The 22,990-nt window shown below is 39.7% G+C and overlaps 1 protein-coding gene across 1 annotated transcript in view; it reads left to right on the top strand.

The window, feature by feature from the left end:
• NELL2 (NEL-like 2 (chicken)) overlaps positions 1-12,885 on the top strand; it is a 176,118-nt gene extending 163,233 nt beyond the window's left edge. The window contains exons 16-19 of the mRNA XM_010006301.1: positions 5,685-5,878; positions 6,786-6,962; positions 9,089-9,313; positions 12,072-12,885. Coding sequence (XP_010004603.1) covers positions 5,685-5,878; positions 6,786-6,962; positions 9,089-9,313; positions 12,072-12,122 — 647 coding nt within the window. The 3' untranslated portion in view covers positions 12,123-12,885. The remainder of the gene's footprint in view (positions 1-5,684; positions 5,879-6,785; positions 6,963-9,088; positions 9,314-12,071) is intronic.
• Positions 12,886-22,990: the final 10,105 nt, after the last annotated feature.

Here is a 22,990-nt window from a genome sequence, read left to right as displayed (position 1 = left end):
CAGCAGGAAGTCTTACTAGCACTCACAAAGATCTACCAAAATCCTTTAACCTTTATTCATTATCATAAAAAGTCAACAAATAAAGTGACTTTTTCCCCATCCATTCCAAACAGAACTATAGGCATTAAGGCTTCATTATTGTGTTTGGAAACCCAGCTTAAGTATCACCAAACAGAAGGCAGGTATGGGGACATGTCAGTAATTAAATATAATAGAGTGTGGGCACAGTACAAAATTGGCAGTTTCTTGTATTTTATAAAAGGACAATTAAACCAGAAACTCAACCACTACATTTCATAGGACAGTAGTTTGAACACATGTACTGTATCAGGAAACAACATTTCTGTGAAGCTGGTGGTACTGGCATCTGAACTCTCAAGTCTTCATCTTCTACATCTGCTAAGCACTCTGACATCTGGCTTGCATGAAGTCAGGAATAAATTATTCACAATTCACATGCTCTTTGAGGAATGATTAATCTCTTAGCCCTTTGTCACTACCTAGCAAGGTGTGCACAGGTTATTTTCTAATTGTGCCCTGTTAATGTTCCTTGTGAGTGTACTGTGAGTTTGTAGTATCTATTTGTGACTTTTTGCTCAAGATGTTGTTGAGCTGTCATTATTTAGTGCTATCCATAACAGCTCCAAGATCTCTTTCCAGCATAGAACTAAAAGGCATATTTGATTTTTGAATGGGTTATTTCCCCAGGCACCTTACAATTGGATCTCAGCTGACATATTATTGTTTACTCAGTCAATATAATCAAATACTTCTATATTTCACTGTCAATTTTCAGCCTTTTTCATCTTTCTCTTAATTCATTGCCCCAGATTATATGCCCTACATGTGTCAGGAAGCATGCATCCTGGCACAGATTCTTTGTGGACAACTCTGCTTTGGGCCAACCTGACCATTTATTCCTGCCCTTAATTACTAACTGTCCTGGTTTGAGCCAGGATGAAGCCAATTTTTCTTTTTACTGATTTTTTTTTCCTTCAGCAAGCTTTCTTGTAACTAGCAACAGTGTGTTCTGCTAGGCTGATAAGACAGTGGAATGCTTTTCTAACTACTGAGGCTTCAAGGCTGCACCTGCACTCTGCCAGCTCAGACACTATGGGGAGATCTGTGACCCCCCCGTAGGAGGCTGAGTTAGACAGACAGCAAAATTGGCCAAAGATATTCCATTCCATATATCTACGTAAGCTCAGAGGAAGGTCAGAGATCACAGAAGACAACTTCCTTCCTTCTTCTTCCCTTCTCTTCGGTCCATGGCCGGCGTCCAGGGAGGACTCTGTTCATCCATCACCGTCGATCCTCAGGCTTGATCTCTCCTGACCCCCATAACTCTCTGCTTTCTCCAGCAGCAGCTCCGGGATTCCTCAGGACTCTTCCCAGTTCAGGGAAGTGCTGTGGGAGTTGCTGGGGTGGGGGGAGGCAAGAGGCTTTTGCCCATACCTGAATATATATCTGTATATAATTGTATATATTTTCTTGTATGATTCATTAGTGTTTTAACTAAAGCTGTGTAGTTTAGTTTTCAATCCAGCCAAGTCTCTCTCTTTTTCTCTCTCTCCTTCCCTACCTGGGTTGGGGGGAGGGGGGATCGAGAGCATTGTTGTCGGACCTGAGTCAAACTGTGACACTAACTAATTAGCACACTATTAAGCTGTGACTCAATTACCCCCTTTAAGACCAGGTATTATACAAGAGAGGTCATGAAAAGTTTTTTAATAAATGTAAATTCATTATATGAAATCTTTCCCCTGTTGAAGTCTTTTTCATTATTACAGTATACATGTTCTCTGAATATATAGTATAATATCTTCAAACAACCTCTTTCTGTCTGAAAACATTTTCTCCTTTTGGATGCTAGTTTTAATGAATCTTTAAAACATCATCATTTTGACAGAATTCCCCCTTTGAAAATAAAAACACTACCACAGAGATTTCTTTGCAGCCTTTTAAATTCTTTTAAGGCTGTTGACCTTGCAAATATTGTGGTCACTCTTCGTCAGCAATACAGAGTAGCTGTCCAGTAGAGACATTTTGAATCTGAGCCGACACACTGCTCAGGGCCAAGTCACACGGTGCTTTGTCCTCTCGAGATTCCTTGACTACCTATTCCAAGAAACAGTCAGTAAATCTATTAAATACAGATTGCATCACAGCCTGGCAGGGCAATTGAAATTCCTGAATTCTGTGGTTTTCTGTTCTTGCAGTCTCTCAAATATCACAAATGAAGTTTAGACATCCCAGGTACTCTCACCTTTTGTATAGCTTTAGTTTAGTATTGTTCCTGTGTAAGCATGAAATTCCTTGTGATACAAGTAACTCCTAACTTGCTTTAATTACTTCTTCATCCATGGTACTCCTTTGTCATTGCAACATTAAGTTGCAATCCCAGGATGATGGTAAGAACAGGAAAATCCTTAAAGGTCTGCCAGATCAAAGCTGCTGCAATTTTTAGTGTAGATCAGAGAAATAAGAACTAGTCCTCAATTTAGCTCTGGATACCTAGCTACTTAATAGCTAGACTTAATGTTCTACTGTCATAACATTCAAGCTGCTTGATTCCTAAGCAGTGTGTTGTAAATGGCCTGAAGTTAATTATATGGTGGTGTTGTTGTTTTAAATTTAGTTTTTTTGTTTGTTTGTGTGTGTGTGTGCATTATTTTGTTTTGCTTTAAACAATATGGGAGAGATAATAACCTGTCTCTTTGTCTGGAAATATGCAACCTGTAATCCTCTCTCATTTTTCAAGCCACAAAAGATGTAGGGGCCAGTGTACTCTGTCCTTATGGTTTTGGAAATTGGAGAGCTGGTTATGGCTATAAACAAAATGTCAGTAACATAATTCACCATCCATTATAAATCCAAAGTAAAATGGTTGAAGAAAGTTTTGCTTGGTATGGATCATTTGTCTGCAAGTTCTTTGCAGATAATGCCTGAAATTTGATGTGGATGAATAATGCAGAGGAAAATTTAATGCATGGAAAGTTTGTGTTTCTCTTGCTGTGTTCTAAACACACTGCTGTTTCTGATTATGTTAAAATCACAACCTAAATAGAAGCCTTTTCCTCCTGGGAAAATTACAAAATACACTTGTACGTAAGTGCCAAATGCAGACTTAGTGTTTATAGGGTAACCATTTGTTCCTTAAAGGAAACTATTCTTATTTACATGACAGCTGAACTTCATCCAAGTGTCTCATTAAATATGGCTGCTTTCAGTTCAGTGGCCAGGTTGTTGAGAAGTGATATTATTAATTTATAACACTAGCTGTGTAAAAGCTTTGTACAAAAGAGTGTTTTAAACACATCAACACAAGCATTGGAAAACTGTTTGATAAAAATTGCTTAAATGATAAAGAAAAACCTGTTGTTAATATTAATTATATTTAATTAGGATTTGTGTTTTTTCTCTGTATTGCATACCTTAAACCAGTTAGACTGAGTATATGGAGAACTTAATTTTAAATTGCCAGATTGTATTGCTTTCAGTATGAATTGAAGAGAAAACAGAGGAGGGAGAGAGCAACTCTTCCTCCCTTTTGCTCTGCTCAGACCAGAATCACTGAAACCACTCCTGTTATCTACCTGTCTAAAATCTTTCAAAGCTGGAGGCTGGAGAGCCTCTGCAGGGCCATCTGTTCTGCCAGATCTGCTGTTCTCACTGTTTGGGTGGGTTTCCCTGTCTGATACGCCTGTGTTGTTTCAGCTGCTTAGGGCCATGTGAACAGCCACACTGAATGAGGTTCATGGTCCCAGTTATCTTCTGCCCTATTGCAAAAGTGTCCAACTCCAGATGCTTCAGAAGACAGCAAGGTAGATGATCTGGAGATCTGAGATGATTTGGCAGTTCTGAATTATCTGATATGTAAATAAGGGCACCATAGACCCTGACACATAAACTGTAATCTCTCTTCCAAAATCTGTTGTCATTGCAAGCTGAATTTGAGCAGCCTGATGTAGTGGCAGGTGTACCTGCCCATGGCAGGGGGGTTGGAACTAGGTGATCTTCAAGGTTCTTTCGAACCCAAACCATTCTATGAATATTCTTGCTAGCTTCATACACTTGTGGCTACACTGTTTCTTTTCCCTCTTGCCATTCTGCAGCAGTGAGTTTGTTTCATACATTAAATGAAAAATTGTTTCCTTTTATAAGACCTAAATTTCTTGCATTTCAGTTTCATTCACTGTTCCCTGCCTTGTGTGTCAGGCAGTATGGAGAACAAAAGCTCTCAACATGTCTTCTCTGGAGTATTCATTATTTTTTTGGTTATATCCCTTCTTGCTGATGTTCTTTTAGAGAAGAACAATCCATTTCTTTTCAGTTCTTCTCAAATAGCATTTTCCTCATCATTCCCATAAGCCTTAGCAATTTTGCAATACTTATTTTTGAGATAGTGCTGCTGTTACTGCACACAGTATTTGAAGGAAACCCACAATGTTGCTTATATATACAATGGAATTCTAATAATTTCACTGCTGTTTTTCATTTCAATTCATATTCATGTTAGCAATTTGTTTACTTCTTTTTGACTGCAGCCACACTTGGAATTGAAATGATAATTTAGGTATTTTGCTTTAAACTGAATGTGCCTGAGGTGAATTGGAGGTTTTATTTCCATTGTTGAACCCAAAGCTGAGTATTTTATTAAGTTTTTATGCTAATCGTGAAAGGAGCATTAATCGCCATATTGCTTATCACCTTGTACTGATCTGTTGGACACTTAAATATCACAATGCTACTTTTTAATGAAGTCTAATTAAGTGCTTGTGCCAGACTGTTGTGAAATTTTGTGTAGAGTTGAACTCAGTGTACCGATATTTACACTCTCCATAGATCTAGTCTTTGTTCTTCTAGTGTTCTCCATATTTTCTAGCACATAGCTGTTAACTTCATGCCCTTTCAAAGCTTTTTTCCTGGAAAACTTTTCTTCGTATTGTCACCACACATGTGAAGAGCTGAAAAAGACTATTCAAGTAGAAGGCAGCTTGTACTGCTAGATTGCCCTTGCAGAATAATGTTGTGCACCTTGATGAAGTAGGCCTTTAAAAGTATCTTGAACTGAGACATGACAGTTTTGAAGTCATTTACCTTTATTCACTGAAGAGATTTGTTTTTTTCTGTGCTAGAGACAAGGGATATAGGTATCACTTCAACTTCAATAATGAAAATATTTTAGTTTGTACACCCTAACAAATATTGCAACTTAAAGCATGGTGTGCTTGCTTAAATGAGTTTACAGGCCAGATTTTACCTTTCACATTACATTGGTGGCAAATGAACTCAAACATGCTAGACAGAGTCAGCAAAAGGTTCTGAAAACCAGAGTCTGCAGCTTTTCTTGTTTAACTGCGTGTTTCATGAACAATTGCCACAAAGTAATGTTCTTTAGGCAGCTGAGAGTTATTTTGGTTCTTATGTTTCTTGTGATTTTGTTCACTCTACTTTACTCAATAGCATTCACTTAGATGTATAGAAAAACTCAAAATACCATGTTTTCAAAGTTGACATGAATTGAAAAGTATTTTTTGTGAACTTTTGAGTTATTTCTTCCCATTCTGGTGGAGTGCAAATTAATTTTCAGCTGAAGGCTTTAGTGGCTCAGAATAATTTATACAGGAACCTTTTTGTTAATTGAATGTGGCCTAAAAGCATTACACATTATGTTTTTGCAGACATTGATGAATGTGGAACTGGAAGGCATAGCTGTGCCAATGACACTGTTTGCTTTAACTTGGATGGTGGGTATGACTGTCGATGTCCCCATGGCAAGAACTGCACAGGAGACTGTATCCATGAAAACAAAATCAAGCACAATGGTCAGATTTGGGTGCTGGAGAATGACAGATGTTCTGTCTGCTCATGCCAGGTCAGTAGAAATAAAACTTGCTACTCCTGCAAGATACTGGTAGGGTTGAAGGCAAGAGTGTTGTGGAATTCTTGGTTTAATTGCTTTCTCAAGGGTGAATGTGGTGATACAGAAAAACTAGATTATATACAGTTTTGTGGAGAGTTTCTCTCTCCAATCTACAGGAGCTGAACTTTCACAGGAAGTTTATTATGTGATATTGGGAGAAGGTTGATAGCACTGTTTTCTTAGCAGAGATGCTACCTGTGTTTTCTGGGTAGGCGTAATGGCAGTTTCATGCAAAGAAACTGTCTGTCTAGACACAATGAAGCCAGTGTCTTTAGCAGATGGCTATAAATAGAAGAAGTTTCTGTACCTGCAGAGTAATTCAGCTTAGCTTTCTCAAATGTTAGCTGTGGGAACCTTGATTCCAAGCTAAATGCTGATGGAGAATGAAGGCCTGATACACTGTTGACAAAGTTCTGAGCATTCCAGCAGTTCAAGTTTCATGGGCATGAACTTAATTTCAGGCTACCTATCGTCTTCCTTCTGTGAATAATTACAGAAGAGAGAGACTGATCTGGGAGTTTAAGACTTGACCAGCAGCTGTATTAGAATGACAAACAGTGCAATCCATTAAAATCTGACCCTTGGGAAAGACACCCTTGTTTTTTGTCAACACAGGGGAGAGCCGTCTGAAGGCTGGTTGTAGGAAGGGGACAACAGGGGAACTTTTTGATTGTTACTGTGTGGATATTGTGATTTCTGCCTCTGAATTGTATTTTGACAAAGATATTATATAGTAGAAAAACTCATGAGCCTCTAGTGCCTTAGAATCATGCAAAAAAAAATAATCAAATTTTGGTACAAGTACTGCTAGTGGTGGTCACATTTCTGCCATTCCTTAATGCTTGTCTTCCAACAACAGAGTGGATATGTGATGTGCCGGCGAATGGTCTGTGACTGTGAAAATCCCACCGTTGACCTATTTTGCTGTCCTGAATGTGACCCAAGGCTCAGCAGCCAATGTTTACATCAGAGTGGGGAGCTTTCCTACAACAGCGGCGACTCCTGGATACAGAACTGTCAGCAGTGTCGCTGCTTGGTAAGGCTCATGGTCACAGCAGCAGAGACAGGAGGGAAAAAGGAAAATCAGATGTTCTGACCTCTCGATTGTTAATTTTCATGCATTAGCATCCATTTGATTTTCTCTGGAGCATGTGTAAAACAGAAACATGGTTTTCATGGATGTTTGTCAATATCGTCAAGTTCTAGTAAAAAATGCAATTTGACACAATAGAAATAATAAAAAATATTGAATAATGAAGATTGGTTTAGAGTAGAGTGGAGGTCATTTGGATGTGGCACCTATACAGGAACACTCATATTCACTCATTCAAAGACCAATGAAGCTGTATAAGGAAATTCTAAATATGTATTTATTATCACAGTTGGTAATTTCAAGGATTCTGATAGCCTATGGTTTATTTATTCATTCAGGCATTCAGAGTAAGAGAAAAAATAATACTTGATGCATTTTTCAAAATAGTGAAGTGAGGTTTGAAAAAAATAAATCTCTTAAAGATTGTGATCATTTTTCTAGGCACATATTTCAGAGTCTGAGGAAAAGAATCATTCTGCATAATCCCGCTCGGGAAGTTTCCATGACAGAAGAAATCCCAAGATAAAAACAACTAGCTTTTGTCACAAGTTATCTCCAAATGTGAAGTCTAGTCCATCTATCTGCTTGCCCTTGTCAGAGTATTATAAATAATAGCCAGAAACCAACTTTTGTAGACACTGTGCTTTCAGTGTTACCACTGCTGAAATCCAGTGAAATAGATTTCCAGGTACTTCATTAAATATCTTAAAAACAAAACCACCTACAGTTTGAGATCCCAATAGATGCCCTTTTTTTCCCAAGATGCTACTTCTGTTACTAAAGCCTGCTTTCTTTCAGTTGTTAGGGATTATTTTGGGGATGTTGCATTGACTGCTCCTTGTGCTCTCCATCACTACAAAAAATACATTGAAATTTCAAGATCAGGAACTGGTTTTAAGATTGCTTTCTTTTACCATCATGTGACTCAAAAAGATGAAAATTGACCCAGATGAGAATTTTGTAAAAGAGTAACTTCACAATAGTTTCTACAACAATAGGGGTATATTTTCAGCTGAGGCAAATCCCTGAGATCTTTTTCCAGCTTTTGCTCTGGAGATATTGAACTCATCATTCTCAAAGTGTTAGATACAGTTTTTGTGATTAAACTTCATTTCTAAGGCCAAGTGCTTTTGTCTTCACCACCCTGACATCCAGACTGCTCAATTTGTGCTCCAATGAGCTGAATAAATTTGAGGTCAGAGATGGACCCACTCCAAAAGAAATATGCACTAATGACTTCTGTGAAGCCTCTTCTTTGAGCAATAGACCTGAAGCTTTGGCCCTTGTTTAGAGTTGGAGATAATCTGATCCCAGTTTCTAGCAACTGATGTGAATAATTAGACATATTGAGATTTGTGTACAGGCACACAGTAATTTCCCCTAGGAATAAAATGTTCCAAGGCTAGTCTCTCTTTTGACCTTTTCACACCATGACTGTACTGAACCCATCCTGCAGAAAGTGTGATTAAGTTTGGAAGCAGAGGTAATCTGATCATAACGTCCTAAATGGAATGTAGGTGGGTGGAGATCCTCTCATTGAAATTGTGCTGATGTTCCCTGCTGGTAGCATTGGGCTGCTGGTAGCTTGATACCCTTAGTCCAGCCATTGTGTTTGTAACCATGGCAAAAATAAATTCTGGCCCATTTGGTGCTGAATTTGAGAGCTTAGTATGGCAAAACAATCTGAACAGAAGTAAGAACTAGATGAAACCAGAGGTTCTGAAGCACTGTACAGCTTCTGTCACTTGCAGAAGTAGGACTTCACAAGGACATACCCATGTTCTGTATTGCATGACGTTTATGGATGATTTTCAGCTGCAGCTTGATGCAGCATGTGTTGAAATAAGTTCAGTCTAGTACACTTCCTGAACGGCACGCCAAAAAAAGCACCCAACTTGCTGTGTCTCCCACAGGCAGCAAATATCTAGTGTTCTCTGCATTGACTTCTGAATAGGACCAGATGGATAAAACTAGCCAGCTGAGAACCATACTGCTGAGTCAGAGGAAGGCGTAATTAAAGGATGTAAGAGCTAATAATCTTCTCTTGTTCTTGTCCTGTTTGTAAACAGCAAGGTGAAGTTGACTGCTGGCCCTTGCCATGCCCAGAGGTGGACTGTGAGTTCAGTGTCCTCCCTGAGAACGAGTGCTGCCCGCGCTGCGTCAGCGACCCCTGCCAAGCCGACACCACCCGCAATGACATCACTAAAACCTGTCTGGACGAAACCAATGTCGTTCGCTTCACTGGATCTTCTTGGATCAAGCATGGCACAGAGTGCACCCTCTGCCAGTGCAAGGTAAAGAGCATGGGAATTAAGCTGAGATGCTTCTTTCCCAGCTGGTTCTGTGGCATATAAATATCAATGCACTGAGTCTGACCAGTGGATAGTTGGTGTCTACGCTTGCTTTAAAGCAGCAGAGACAACAGTAAAAGTGTTCAGCTTAGTTAACATTGCTCTTGCAAGTGCTAGAAGGATGGTTTATGCTTTAGTGTGCTAGCAGCTCAGAAGCAGGACAACAGCCAAGGCTGCAATGTGCTTTGGACATAGTAGTGGGCTTTGCTTTTCCACCAGGATAGTTCAGTTCAACTTTGATCACAGTTCTTACTATATGAATCCATGCTGTCTTGGAAACACACACAGTGACGAATAGGTATATAAGAGCAGACTTCAGACAGTAAATTAATTCTCTGTGATACCATAATGTTATGAGAACTGAACAAATTGCTTTTTGAGAATAATAATTGTTTTGAGAATTAAAGGATCGGTTACATGGTTACAGAGCTTTCTTGCTTTAAAATTATTATTAGAATCAACATAATGTTTCAAACATTTAATAGTTTTTGTAGTCAAAGGAATTAATTGTCTGAGAAGAAAAATTAATGGCTCTGGGCTTATGTGAATTCTGGCATTTCTTTTTAAATATATGAAAAAGGAGGTTAAAATAAGTTTTCCATTCAAAATAAGCCTGTATGGTGAATTGTGTATTCTATCATCCAGTAACAAAGAATGACAAAGTGTTTCCACAGTAGCCATTGAGAGAGACAGCAGGATTCAACCAGAGATCTTTAATTATTCCTGAAATTCATAGTTGATTTTGATCTTTATTGCATGTCCTTCCCAAGGAAGATACTTCCCAAACCCTAGTACAATTAACTACTTTGGAAAGGTGCTCATAAAAAATAATCGAACTTCAGCATCTCCTTCTGGGAGAGATGGGGAGTAATAGATCATGTAGCAGAAGCCAACAAGCACCACCATCTTCCTTCACTTGGCCTGATGCACTGCTGTGTGCAGCAGCCGTTGCTGCTGTCAAGGCATAGTCCTTTCATGAGAGAAGTGGTATGTGCCAAGCAATAACAGGCATTTGTCTTGAATTAGAAAGTGTTGATGGTGACAAGAAAATGATATGACCTGACAGAGTGGCTAACAGTTCGAAAGCCAGCTGCTGCCCAGAGGATGTTGAAAAAGGCTTACACGCAGAACCCCATACTTCTGGGGTCTGTAGCTGGTGGCATGCACATATTCCAATGCTAGAAGTTACTTTTTGCTTGAGCAAGCTGGTGAGGGTTATGTGCCCTGGTTTCCTCATTTGTAAAACAAACAATTATGTATGATTCTTTTCTAAAGCACTTTCAAGATTTGGTGATGGGAAATGTATTCTTGTCATCATACTGTTGTACTGCTAATCAATGGCAATGCAGAAGTCATGTGTTGGTTCTGCTGATGGCCACCTGTGTGCTGCTCCCATCTGCCCTTTCCTCTTAAGCAAAGACTGAACCTTAAGCATTAATCAATTTCTATTCAGTGTAAACTCATAAATAGACTGATACAATCCATTGCTGCATTGTGAACATATTAATTTAGACAGATACTCTGCCCAACCTCATAGATTTCAGACATCTCAGGTGTCATGTAAAGCAGTGAAGATGTGCCTCTTTGTCCCACTGCAAGCCAAATCATGCTCAATTATCTTTACAGAGCAGCTTTCTTTTTGGAATACACTATGTGTTCATGGTGCCAGCATTTTAGTATTGTAGTTCTGTATGCAAGCAGCCTGCTCCCTCCAGATCAGCTTAATGCTGTGCCAAATTTGTACAGTTCTCTGTCGCATTTGCCCTGTGTCACCTCACTCTTCTCCTGCAGAACATCACACGGAAGGTCAAAGCTCCAGTTTAAGCCTCTCTAAGCAAGCTGTAGCAGAATAGGTTTACACAAATCCTTTAAGAATTAAAAAACTGGGCATCACGTAAAGCTGGGCATCAGCTAAAGCTGACTTAGACCCAAAACCATTTCAAATCACAAGTAAAGAAGGTGGGCAGTAGGATTATGTAACCTCATGTAATAGGAGTGAAATAAGATGTCTGAATGATTTAGACCTTGGTCCTTAATCAGTCCTGACAGTTTATTTAACTTAATGTATGTGGAGTAATTTAAAAATAATACACACTTTTTATTTGCATTTTAAGAATCAGACTTAAGAAGTGGTAGAGATGCAGAAAACAATTTATCCAGTACTTTAATGATGTCCATAGGCAATCTGTTCCCTTAATTGCTAATATTCTCAGAAGAATGTCTGGACTATCAGAAAAAAAACCTATGGATTAATGTTAGCTGCTGTTAGAGCCAGGATATATTAAATTTAAGCATTTAGGCCTAAATAAAACCCAGAGTCCCTTCTGCCTGATCTAAATAAAACTCTCAAAGGCCCTGTCTTGTTCAAAAAGTTTGTGTACTTCAGTAGATGCCTGATATCTTTATGTTGGGACCATTTCTTCCACTGATCCCACTGTCCTTCCATGCAACTGTTTTAGCTCTGAGATACAAACCACAGCAAACCAAGCAATTAGAGGAATCATAATAGCCTGTTCCCTTGGGCAAGGGAAGGACACGACAACGTCATGAATCTGATGAAACCCTGTAGATGTCTTGCATTTTACAAATCTGTACATCTAAATATGATGGGTGTTTGCAAATGTCTGAACCTGTTAAATTGTCTTGATTAGTACAAAATGCTAATTGTTTCATTTCAACTTTCTGTTTTTCCTTCTATCAGAATGGCCACGTCTGTTGCTCAGTGGACCCACAGTGCCTTCAGGAACTGTGACACCAACAACCATCTCTTACAAGCAGTTTCTGGTTAAAGAATTTTCCTCCACAAAAAAGACCTTTAGACCAAAAATTGTACAAAATTAAAATTACATTGGTTTTGTCCATTGACAGTGCAGATACGTGATAAACTCAGTTACCTGAATCAGAATGAAATTTATGGGACTGAAGACAAGCTCAGATGTGTAAACCTTTGTATGAGGTTAGGCCCAAATCTTCTGGCTACTTGTCTGTCTGACATAATTATGCAGAATATTTAGGTTAGTGTAAAGTGACACATTGTAATGCTGTACATAACAATGTCAAGATCCAAAATCAACTAGGAGCTCTTAGAGGATCTTCTGAAGCTTTGGGTGTTCAACACTTGACCAGATGCAGAGATTTTTACCTGATCATATTTGGATCTGCATAAATATGTTTGATTACTCACTGCAGAATTTAGCAGATGTTTGAGTATAAGGATGAAGCCTTCAGAAATAAAGAACTTAGCAGCTAAGATGTGATATGTACAGTATGTGCGCTGAAAAAAAAATTTTAAAAAAATGATAGAACTTATTGTGAAAGCAAAGAAAAAAACCCTAAAAAAAAAAAAAACCAAAAAAGAAAAACCGTGATGCACAGGCATGGCTTCTTAATGTTTTCTGATGGGAAAAGTCATCATATTTCCTTGTTTTACTGCACTTACTATTATTTCTTGATTGAATTTGTTCAGTATAAGCTCGTTATTGTGCAAATTTAAATAAATATTTCTCTTACCTTAAGTTTCTGTTCGTGCTGTCTGTCTTATTCAGGGATGTTGTTTTCACGTGTTGTTACTGTTCCTTCTTTGCCAGCATGCTGAGGCACCTGGGCCATATGGGTGCAGTATTGCTGGCCTGGCTCCTCTACGTATGGGAGCTTCTTCACAGTACAACTGCATAACTAGAATGTTTTATCTTCGTTATTCTTCTGAGAATATATAAATAACTTCATACACCTGCGTCATTACAGTGGATTGAACTGAAACTTCATGTGCCTAAAGAGCAGACCCCATGTGCCAGCAGGAAGCTGGCAGCCAGACTGGGTACAGACCATTTGTGTGTGACTTGCATCTGTTCAGATTTACAAGGCATCTTCTCCAGATTCCTCCTCTCTCCAGCTGTCCCAGGCTTGTTTGTCTTTCTATAGGCTCCGCAGCTGGTTTAGTTTTTTGCATAAAGTGCATTAATACGTGGGGATCGCTTGAATATGCAAACCATATTTTCACTGCTGTACTGTTGGGCAAATAAATTATAGAGGCTACGTGACCAAAGCTATGTCATTGTGGAAAATAAATAAATAATAAGGCAGTGTTTACAAATTATGGCCTGAAAAGGCTGAATTTGAATGGAATACATCACAAACAGTGGAGGCAAAACAGGAGAGGAGAAAAATGCCCAAGATGACAGCATCCCTTAAATACTGCTTTAGTAGTCATGTTCTTTTCAAAATGCCTTGCTGCTCTTTGGCATCTCTTACCAGTTCAGTAGATTTTCGTGCAACCTGGACAGGCAAAACTTCCATTAATATTACCCCTGTGTTTTATTAAGTTACAAGGGAAGGCCATGTATCTGTTTTTCACAAAACAGAATTATTTTTCCACAAACTGGTGCTACTTCACAGTGTTTCAAAGGAGTGCCATGCTACTGGTATTCCCTTGAGCCCTAATGTCTGCTGATTACTGGATGTTTATGGAATGAGGAATACAAGAGATGCTAGGCCACTGAATGCAAATAATACAAACATAACCAAGAAACTAAAAATCTGAAAAAAAATGCAACCCCCTCCAAATTGATAGTCTGTATTGGACCATTCAAGCTATGAATTTGCAGACCAAATAAACCTTTTTCCTCACCTGTTTCATACATAACAGGCATTCAGGCGTAACTGTGTTGTCCAGTTCCTGGCAAGCTGCAATCTAAGTTTTTTAAGAGGAGTGCTTGCTCCTTGACTAAGAAGCTGCTCTCTGTGCAGTGTTTTCTTGCCTGCTAGTAATTGTCAGGGGGTCACGTTTTCATCTGGGACACAGAGGCACATCTCCAGTGGATTTCAGTGGCAGCTGCATGCTTGTTCTAAGAGAAGCTTTAGCAGAAGATGTTACCATTTAAGAATTGCACTTCAATTTCATTCAAGTATAGGTACAAGACAGACAAAGGAAAATGCATGAAAACCAGATACAGTTTTTGAAAAGAGCTGGCATTTTTCAAGGACAGAGTTCTCAGGCTTTATCAGGAGGCTGTAGAAAGCTCGGAAGGAAAGCAGTGGAGGTGATACAGAAAAGAGCAGATATCCACAGAACATTCTTAAGAATCCCTATTTTGGGTCCACAGATTGATAAGTTATTGACAGGAGAAGTGCCCCTGCCTTAATTTGGTTCAGTGCATCCACCATCAGATTTAGACCAGTAACAGACATGAGGACTGGAAGGAAAATTATCTGCACATTTTTTTCTCAGTCCTTTCTCAAAGGCAGAGTAATGCTGGTGCTAAACCTTTAAGCAAATCCTTGGAAAAAACAGTGTTCCATGTATATAAAGAGCAGAAATCATAATGCTGAACAAAGATGGGATTATCTCATAAATAAAAAATGAGAATGGGTTGAGTGAATATTATCTAATTTATCAATGTTCAAGGTTACTAATCAGTTGGGAGTTCTTCTAAAGGTCAGCAATCTCCAACGAGACACTTCAGTGACCCTTGTTTTCATTTGTTTTCACCCCCTGTTGCTCATCTCCCTTTTGTTCACTCAAGCCAGTAATTAGTAGCTTGTGTTTTTCATTTTCCTTGAAAAGTAAATTTAAATACTATTAAAAGTTGACATCTAATTTCCAGGTTTCAATTATCTGTCAGACAATATAGTCCATTAAAAAAATATACATTTCTGAATGATGCAGGTATGTTGTGCTCTCTTGCTGGTCTTTCACTATTGACACATTGTTTGCAATGTTTGCAGTACCAGAATTCAATAACTTCCATAGAAGAATTGTCACCTCTCTGCAGAGTAAGTGCCCTAAGTTAATAGATTTACAGATATAAAGGCAGAGATGTCTTCAGATACAGTGCTGAATTCAATGCTGTCATGAAACAGGTTGACAAAAAGCAGCAGTGTTATAAACTGATGAAGAGGGAGATGCAGGTTTCTGGTACTCACAAATTTACCAGGGGAAAGAAAAGGGTGCTGGGCTGCCTCAGTCTTCCTGAGGACTAAGGATGTCTTTGCCTTCTGCAAGAGCTCCATCCTGAAGAGCACAACTAGTGAAATATGGTCATTAATGGGATGCCTAGAAGTGGATATTTATGTAGGGAGTGCAGTAAAACTGCTCTGCTTTGGTGCCAGCACAGTGGGTTGCCATTAACTGCGTTGGGCTACAGCAGATTCACTCAGGGCACAGAGGAACTCAGAAGAGCACAACCTCATGAGCCACAGAGCCCAGATCTCAGATCCTGCTGGCTTCGACTGCCAGATGTGTATGGGATGTCTCCTCCTCCACAGACACTGTGAATTTCACTGTGAATGAGTCCCTTGTGTCCCTGGTGTGGGGAAGGGCTCAGCTGTGGGGTAGGTTGGGTGGCAGATAGCACTTGTGGGTCTCCTCCAAAGTGGAGAAGGCTCCCACTGTGGCAGCATGATAGTGCCCAGCTCACATGGCCCCTTGACAGACAGGGACTCCCTTGATTTATCAGGTAAAAACAGCAGTAGCTTTGAAGTAGGGCTCAGCTAGTTATTTTTTAATAGTGAAACTTACTGAGAGGCAAATGCAGTTTAACCTGTCTCCGTACCAGTTAATAATGTAAGTGAAAAATCATCAGCTAGATTTAACTATATAAAGACAATGTTTCAAAGTAATACAAGTAAGGAGACTAGAGCAGCTCTGGCATGTCCTGAATGGATGACCCACGGAGAATGGTCTAATCTCTGCACCTGTAAAGCCCACTGGAGTCATGTCTTCTGCGCAAGTCACAGCCTTATTTGCCAAGTCATAATCCCTTCTGTTGCTATTCTAATTTCTAATTGAAAATTTAGAACTTGTTGCTTTAGCATAATGGCCAAATGTCTGTCCTGGGAGAAAAGTGAAAGTGTACCACTGTTTTTTTGAGTAAGAAGCAGCACTTTAGAGAGGCCCTGAAAAGAAAAAGATGCTGTTGCAAACCTGTTTCTCTGTGACTGTTCATAAGCCATGTGAGTGGCCACAAGCATGCCAGTGTACTTCATTTTTTTTGGTTTTGTCAGTATGGTGCTAATGCAAAATGATTTTTAAAAAATATTAAAAAATCAATTGCTAAAATCAATTACTCATCTAGATCTGCACTAATCAGTATTTTCTTATTGCCAGAGTTTACAGAGTCTGTAAAATGCAAAACAGGCTTTTTTTTTACTACAACAGGAGATTTGCACTAATCTGTTCATAGATTATTTCTATAACATACAACTTTAACTACTACAGCTGATAATAATCTATTGATCACATAGCATTTCATCCGTAAGAGAACCAAACTCAATTAGTATGCTTCATCTTAAAATCTGTTTTTATCAGAAGTCTCTTTTTACTGTTTCAGACTTCAAATGTTAACTCCCAGGATGTCATTAATGTATCAGCAGTATTGCCTGAAACCATAAAATAAAATTGTTGAAGGGTTTATTTTAGGACTGAGCCATATTTGAAACCCAAAATAACTAGAACTGCATCACCACAGCCAGAGAGCATCCATCTGAACAGAACAGCCAGAAACAAACAACTGACTCAAGTGCAATAATGTGGCAGGAAGGAGGACAATTTCATAAAAAGGAGAAGGGAGCAAAACAGAAAATCAACACCAAAATTAATGCTTTTAATGACTACTGAGCTGAACAAGGAGAGGGTTGCATCCTTTTCCATGCCTATCTTAGTTCTTACAAGAAGTTTCTCAGCTGGTGCTGCTTTTCAGTATTTCATCTGACTGAGAGGGTCACAGCCCTTTCCTGTTTATGTTCTTAGTGCCTTAATGCGTTTTCCCAGGTTTGGGTCTTGCCCAATTTGAAGCCAGGCACTGCACTGCCACAGAAGCATCCAACACCCAGGCAAGCTGCAGGCACTGGTGGGGTTGGGGGGTGCAGCACCTCAAGCTAAAGCTGCCTCTGTGTAGTGCTGCTATCTTGTTAGCTATATGTAGTTGGGTCCTCCTTAAGCTGTGACCAGAATGACCCAGCTCAAACTGGTTCCTCTTGCAACTTTGCAAGGCAAAACCTCCCCTTTTGGCTGCCCCACATGGATTTTGTAAGTCAAGTGGTTTGTCATTGCAGAGGGATGCAGGGGTGGGACTGGGACTGTCCCAGGAGCTCCCATATCATCCCAACACGTGAAGCCCACAGCCTGGGAAAGGAAAGGTTGGCCTTCAAGTCAGGAACAAAATGTTCTTATTGTCTGAAAAATACTTTTCCTTGGGAAGAGGCAAGAAGCCATGCCCTTTTGATTTCAAGGCTAAAATCCTGTGATCATCTCATTCACAGTGGCCACGGAGAAAGTGTTAGTGATCAAAAACACCTGTCAAAATACAGTCATATCACTGCTTTGGGGTTTTGTGGCCACATGGCTCTGCAAATGTTACCCCAGTCAACCAAGGGCAAGCTCCCTCCCATGGCCAGCTTTCCCTCCATAGGACCTTTTTAGGGAGAAGCCCGTAAATGCTGCTTTGCAGCACATGCCTGCATGGCCTGGACAGGGCAGCTCCTCTCCCTCTGCCCAGCCAGGTCAGGCTGGTGAAAAATGTCAAGGCCCAGCTATTGTAGATGGTGTGAAAATTGTAGGCATTGCTGATAGCAAGGTGAGGAGGTAACAGTAATACTGCTTAAATGATCTTTTTTTAAAAACTAGTCTGCTTTTACATTTCCATTGGGTAATTAAGTTATATGGGCCTTGATGCTCTTCGGTAGAACACAGCAGATGAGGAAGAAATAACTGTTTCCTCACTTGGAAAATTTTAGAGGCATTCAGCTGCTGCTGCCTTCAAAGGAAGGAGAGATGCTACCCACAGAGCCTGTGATCCCACCAAAACCACCACAACACCCATCACACCTGGAGCAGTCCCTGCCTGCCCCGCCAGCCCCAGCAGCAAGTTCACATGCTTTTAACATCTCTGTCACAACAAATTAACTCCTTCACCACAAAGCTATTGGGCAAATTTCCTCTGGCTGGAAATAAATTGGGGAAAGGGCAACCTAATGAGTTTTGCAACTACATTATCCTCTACTTGGCAATGTATTCAGAAAATGAAGAGCTGCTCCTGCCGACATCTCCTCCATGGGCACCAGTGTCAGTTCCTGGCAGATCACTTTCAGCACTGGCCAATCTCAACATGGCACTGATGGTTCCCAAAACAGATAATTTCATTCTGTCATGTCTTCAAACTTTCTTACATGTATTTTTTTGCTCCTTGGTATAGAGATCATCCCTGCTGCTTTAGAGGTTTCAGCCAGCTTTAATTGTCTCTTGACAAAAACTGAAATATACATACATTCCCACTGTGCATTTTATATGTTCCTAAGAAGCTGTACAGTTAACATCACTGAATTTGGATAAATTTGGAGTAAAGTTCTTACTTTAGTCCCAGTTTTCACAGTTCAGACTCATCTGTATTTTCTATTGCTCTGGGACTTGAACCAGACTGAGGAAGTGGTTGCTGAAATCTTAATTATCTTAATTTTAGTTCTGAATGAGGATTAAAGCAAACCAAGGCTCCAGAGCTGTTTGTTTGTTTGTTTGTTTGCTTGCTTTTAACAGAAGTAGCTTCCAAAACCTGCAGCCCAGAAGGCCAGTTTGCACTCCCACTCTCACAAGTCTAAATTCTTGAATCACCTTACACCAAAATTTAAAATGCTTCATCAATTCCCAGCAAAGTTATAGATATTCAGACATTTATAAAGCCTGTTTAAGAGACCTTTTTATTTCTTACATAGCAAGTTTTTGTCATTTGTGTGGCTTTCAAGTGATTTTTGCTTGCTGCATGTATATTAATTGCTTCTTACGGGTAATAACCATTTCCATATAAAGCTTCTCAGCTGTTGCATTTGACTTTCTTGAGCTATTAGAATTTAAGATTCATATAAGAAATATATCTTTGTGTACATCTGCTCAGCACAAGCAAATCCTACATGATTTTGGTGAATTTGGCCAAGTACACATAACAGTGAAGGCAACCTTGTGTCTGATTTAATATTTGAAATAATTGCTGTTTTTCAGCAGTTTTGCATTAATCTAATTTAGAAGTATAAACATGGATTTATTAACAATCAATCAGTACAAGGTCATCTGCAGCCATTGCCTGCATGGAGTGAGTCAAAACTGAAGACACATGGAGATTTGTAACAATACAGAGAAACAGAGATTTCACTGTAGCGAAAATGTTTTTTGTGTATAAAAATACACAAAAATACATTTCAAATGAATCAGGTAATTTTTTTTCCAAGTTTAGTGAGAGCAAGATTACAGGATGTCACCGTTTTACTCAGGTCCAACAACAGTGCTCTCGATCCCCTCCCCGCCCCCCAGGTAGGGAAGGAGAGAGAGAAAAAGAGAGACTTGGCTGGATTGAAAACTAACTACACAGCTTTAATTAAAACACTAATGAATGATACAAGAAAATATATACAATTATATACAGATATATTCAGGTATGGGCAAAAGCCTCTCGCCTCCCCCCACCCCAGCAACTCCCACAGCACTTCCCTGAACTGGGAAGAGTCCCGAGGAATCCCAGAGCTGCTGCTGGAAGAGAGCACAGAGTGATGAGGGTCAGGAGATCTCGAGCCTGGGGGTCGACGGTGATGGATGAACAGAGTCCTCCCCGGACACCGGCCATGGATGGAAGAGAAGGAAAAAAGAAGCAGGAAGGAAGTTGTCTTCTGTGATCTCTGACCTTCCTTTGAGCTTACGTAGATATATGGAATGGAATATCTCTGGCCAATTTTGCTGTCCATCTAACTCAGCCTCCTATGGGGGGGTCACAGATCTCCCCACAGTGTCTGAGCTGGCAGAGTGAAGGTGCGGCCTTGAAGCCTCAGTAGTTAGAAAAACATTCCTCTGTCTTATCAGCCTAGCAGAACACACTGTTGCTAGTTAAAAGAAAGCTTAGTGAAGGAAAAAAAAAAATCAGTAAAAAGAAAAAATGGCTTCATCCTGGCTCAAACCAGGACACAGGAAAGCTTATATGTGAATTTATATTGTGTTTACTGAGTGCTGTACTGCTCTCTACACCAAAAAATCCCAACAGGGCACTGACTGGTTAGTACAAATACTGGTCAGGTGTTAAAAACTTCCTTAGGATGAAAAAGTGTCCTGGACTGCAAAACTACTGGTGCTGAGCTTTAGACACTTTGCACGACTGATTAAAAGCACCTGAAGACATGGTCAGCCAGGGATGGAGGAACAGTTTAGGGATGCTGCTGTCACCTCCCCTCAGGGATGGTGTAGCTGCCCCCTCTGTAGCTCTTCTTGCAGTGCATTAGGACCAGGCACCACAGCTACTGCATTGTGGCTGAAGGTCTGCAGGGGTTGGTCAATACCTATTACTGTCAATGCTTGTGGCTGTCCAGCCATAGCCTTAGCATAACCTTAGTTCAGGTTAAACGCACCTAGTTTTGGAATAAAACTTGGATCATGGAGACCTCACAGCAGTAGGAAAGCTAACAAAGGAGCTGCCAATCATTAGCTCAAGATCTTGAAGAGAGATGACCTCTGACCAAGGAGACACCAAACAGATATCCAAGACCCAGGGATGTCAGCAGATGTTTTCCCTCATCTTAGGACCCGGGCCCTGAAACGTTTAAGCACACGCTAAATGGAAGAATGCTATTAACCCATGACTTTTGGTACAGTTGGAATACTTAAACATCATATCTGGCATAGTGAAGATGTGCTCTTCCGTCACTATCTCCACAGTGATGAAGTTCTAAATGGCTACAAATATATATACACCTGAAAATTATGTCAACTAGAAATTAATTTAGTCTATTTTGTTTGACCAAAAAAAAAAAAAAAAGTCAAATCTCTTTTAAAACTAGTCTGGTTTCTGAGAGAGCTTGAGTTGGTAACCTCAGGAAAGCCCTGACTTTGTCCCTTGAAGTGTTGCAAAGGAAAGGATCCATTCGATACAGGGCAACTTTTCAAAGGGTGCACAATTAGGGGCAGTGATGTAAAAAACTGCAGAGACAAAGAAAAAGAAAGGCTTGCAAACACGTGACTGAAACACCACGACTGTGAAAAGAGGGGTCTGGTCTGTCCGACTGTGCCGTGGTGCCCCCAATTACAGATGCAACCTGTTGGCATATCTTCAATGGATTAGCAAGAAGATTACACTCAGTGGTTCTCTGATAAATGTCTGCTTGCTCATTAACATAGCTGACATTTCCCTGCTCTACTCAGATTTGCAACCTGAGCTAATCCACATCCTATTTAGTTCATAGGCTAAAGTTCAAATGGAACAAATTTTTTATCCTATTTGCGTATAATTTTCCTCCCTCCTTTATGATCAGAGTAATAGCTTCAAACGCAGAAAAAAAAAAAATCCAAAACACCAAAGCAGCAGAAAGCTCATTTATATTTATTCTGGAACAAAATAGCTTTTTAACTCTGAATACAATTTTTTCTTCTTAATCACTTTCACCTTTAGTTCTTCACAGTAGTTCTTCAAATCTGCATTTTTTGTCATATTTGGCCTATGCTATAGTTTTACACATGTACCCTATTAAAGCAACAAGCACTTCTTCAATCTCTTTCATGAGAGTAGGTGTAGAACTTCACTAGATAATATGTATTGTTAGAACGCATTTTACGTGGGTCGTTGAGATATCACCAACACCATTTATCACAGCCTAAATTTGCAAGGTATATATCAGAAAATGTTTAGCCTGAAGACATGAATAGAACTTGAGGATTTTTCTGCTGAAATGTTTACTTCAACACTGTAAATTTTCAGAGAGCAGTAATGAATCAGGTGAATGCTTGGTTTCAGAGACTCCTTGGGACAAGCTAGAATTACCTGCCTAGATAAAAGCTGTTCTCAGCTGAGCTGTATTGCAGTGGTATGTCTCAGCGCTTGTCTGGGATGGAGGATCCTGGAGGATAAGACCCTCTTCTGCTTCTTTCTCCACTATCTGAGGAAGCAAGTGCCAAACCATTAACCCTTGCACCATATTGGTCCCATCCTTGATTTTTTCCTGTGCTTCTTTTCTAATCTGATTAATAAAATGCCATCTACTCTTCAAGCTGAGTGCTGTAGCCTTGAGCATATCCGTGATGTCCTTAGCTACACCTTTTTTTTTTTTTGTCCCAGAACTCTTGCATTGCTGGGGTGGCAATTACTGCAAGGCATGGGGTAGGTGAGAGGAAGAACTCGCCAACAATGTGCCCCCCAAGCCCTGCAGCTGGGGCTTTCAAATGCCTTTGACTGAGTCCCTCCTTGCAGACAGAAAGCTGAATGCTACAGACCAAGGACCTGGTGATAGCAGGCTGTCAGCACTCAAAACCCACACAGATTTAGAGATAACCAAATGACAGAATGACAGCTGATAATGAACTTGACCACTTCATTTACGGATTGCTGTGCAGGAAAATAACAAGCATTAAGGAATTATTTTTCATAAAATAGCATTATCTATATGGGATATAATCTCGGTGTCATTTTTAACTTACCAAGTAGCTTTTATTCACTGGACTGCACAGTCTTTTGTTAACATCTGTGAAAATTCAAAAATGTCATATTTGTCACTAGAGAGCTCCTGTTTTATTCCCTATCTACACTAGAAACAAAAACAGAATTACAAGGGAAGCTTTAATAAAAAATTGATACTAAGGGCTGCAAACATTGATGCAAA

The sequence above is a fragment of the Chaetura pelagica genome, unplaced genomic scaffold (genome assembly GCF_000747805.2).
Source record: "Chaetura pelagica isolate M959 unplaced genomic scaffold, ChaPel_1.0 scaffold108, whole genome shotgun sequence".
Classification (NCBI taxonomy): Eukaryota; Metazoa; Chordata; class Aves; order Apodiformes; family Apodidae; genus Chaetura; species Chaetura pelagica.
Note: the sequence above shows the minus strand (reverse complement) of the source record. Positions and strands in the feature narration are given on the sequence as shown.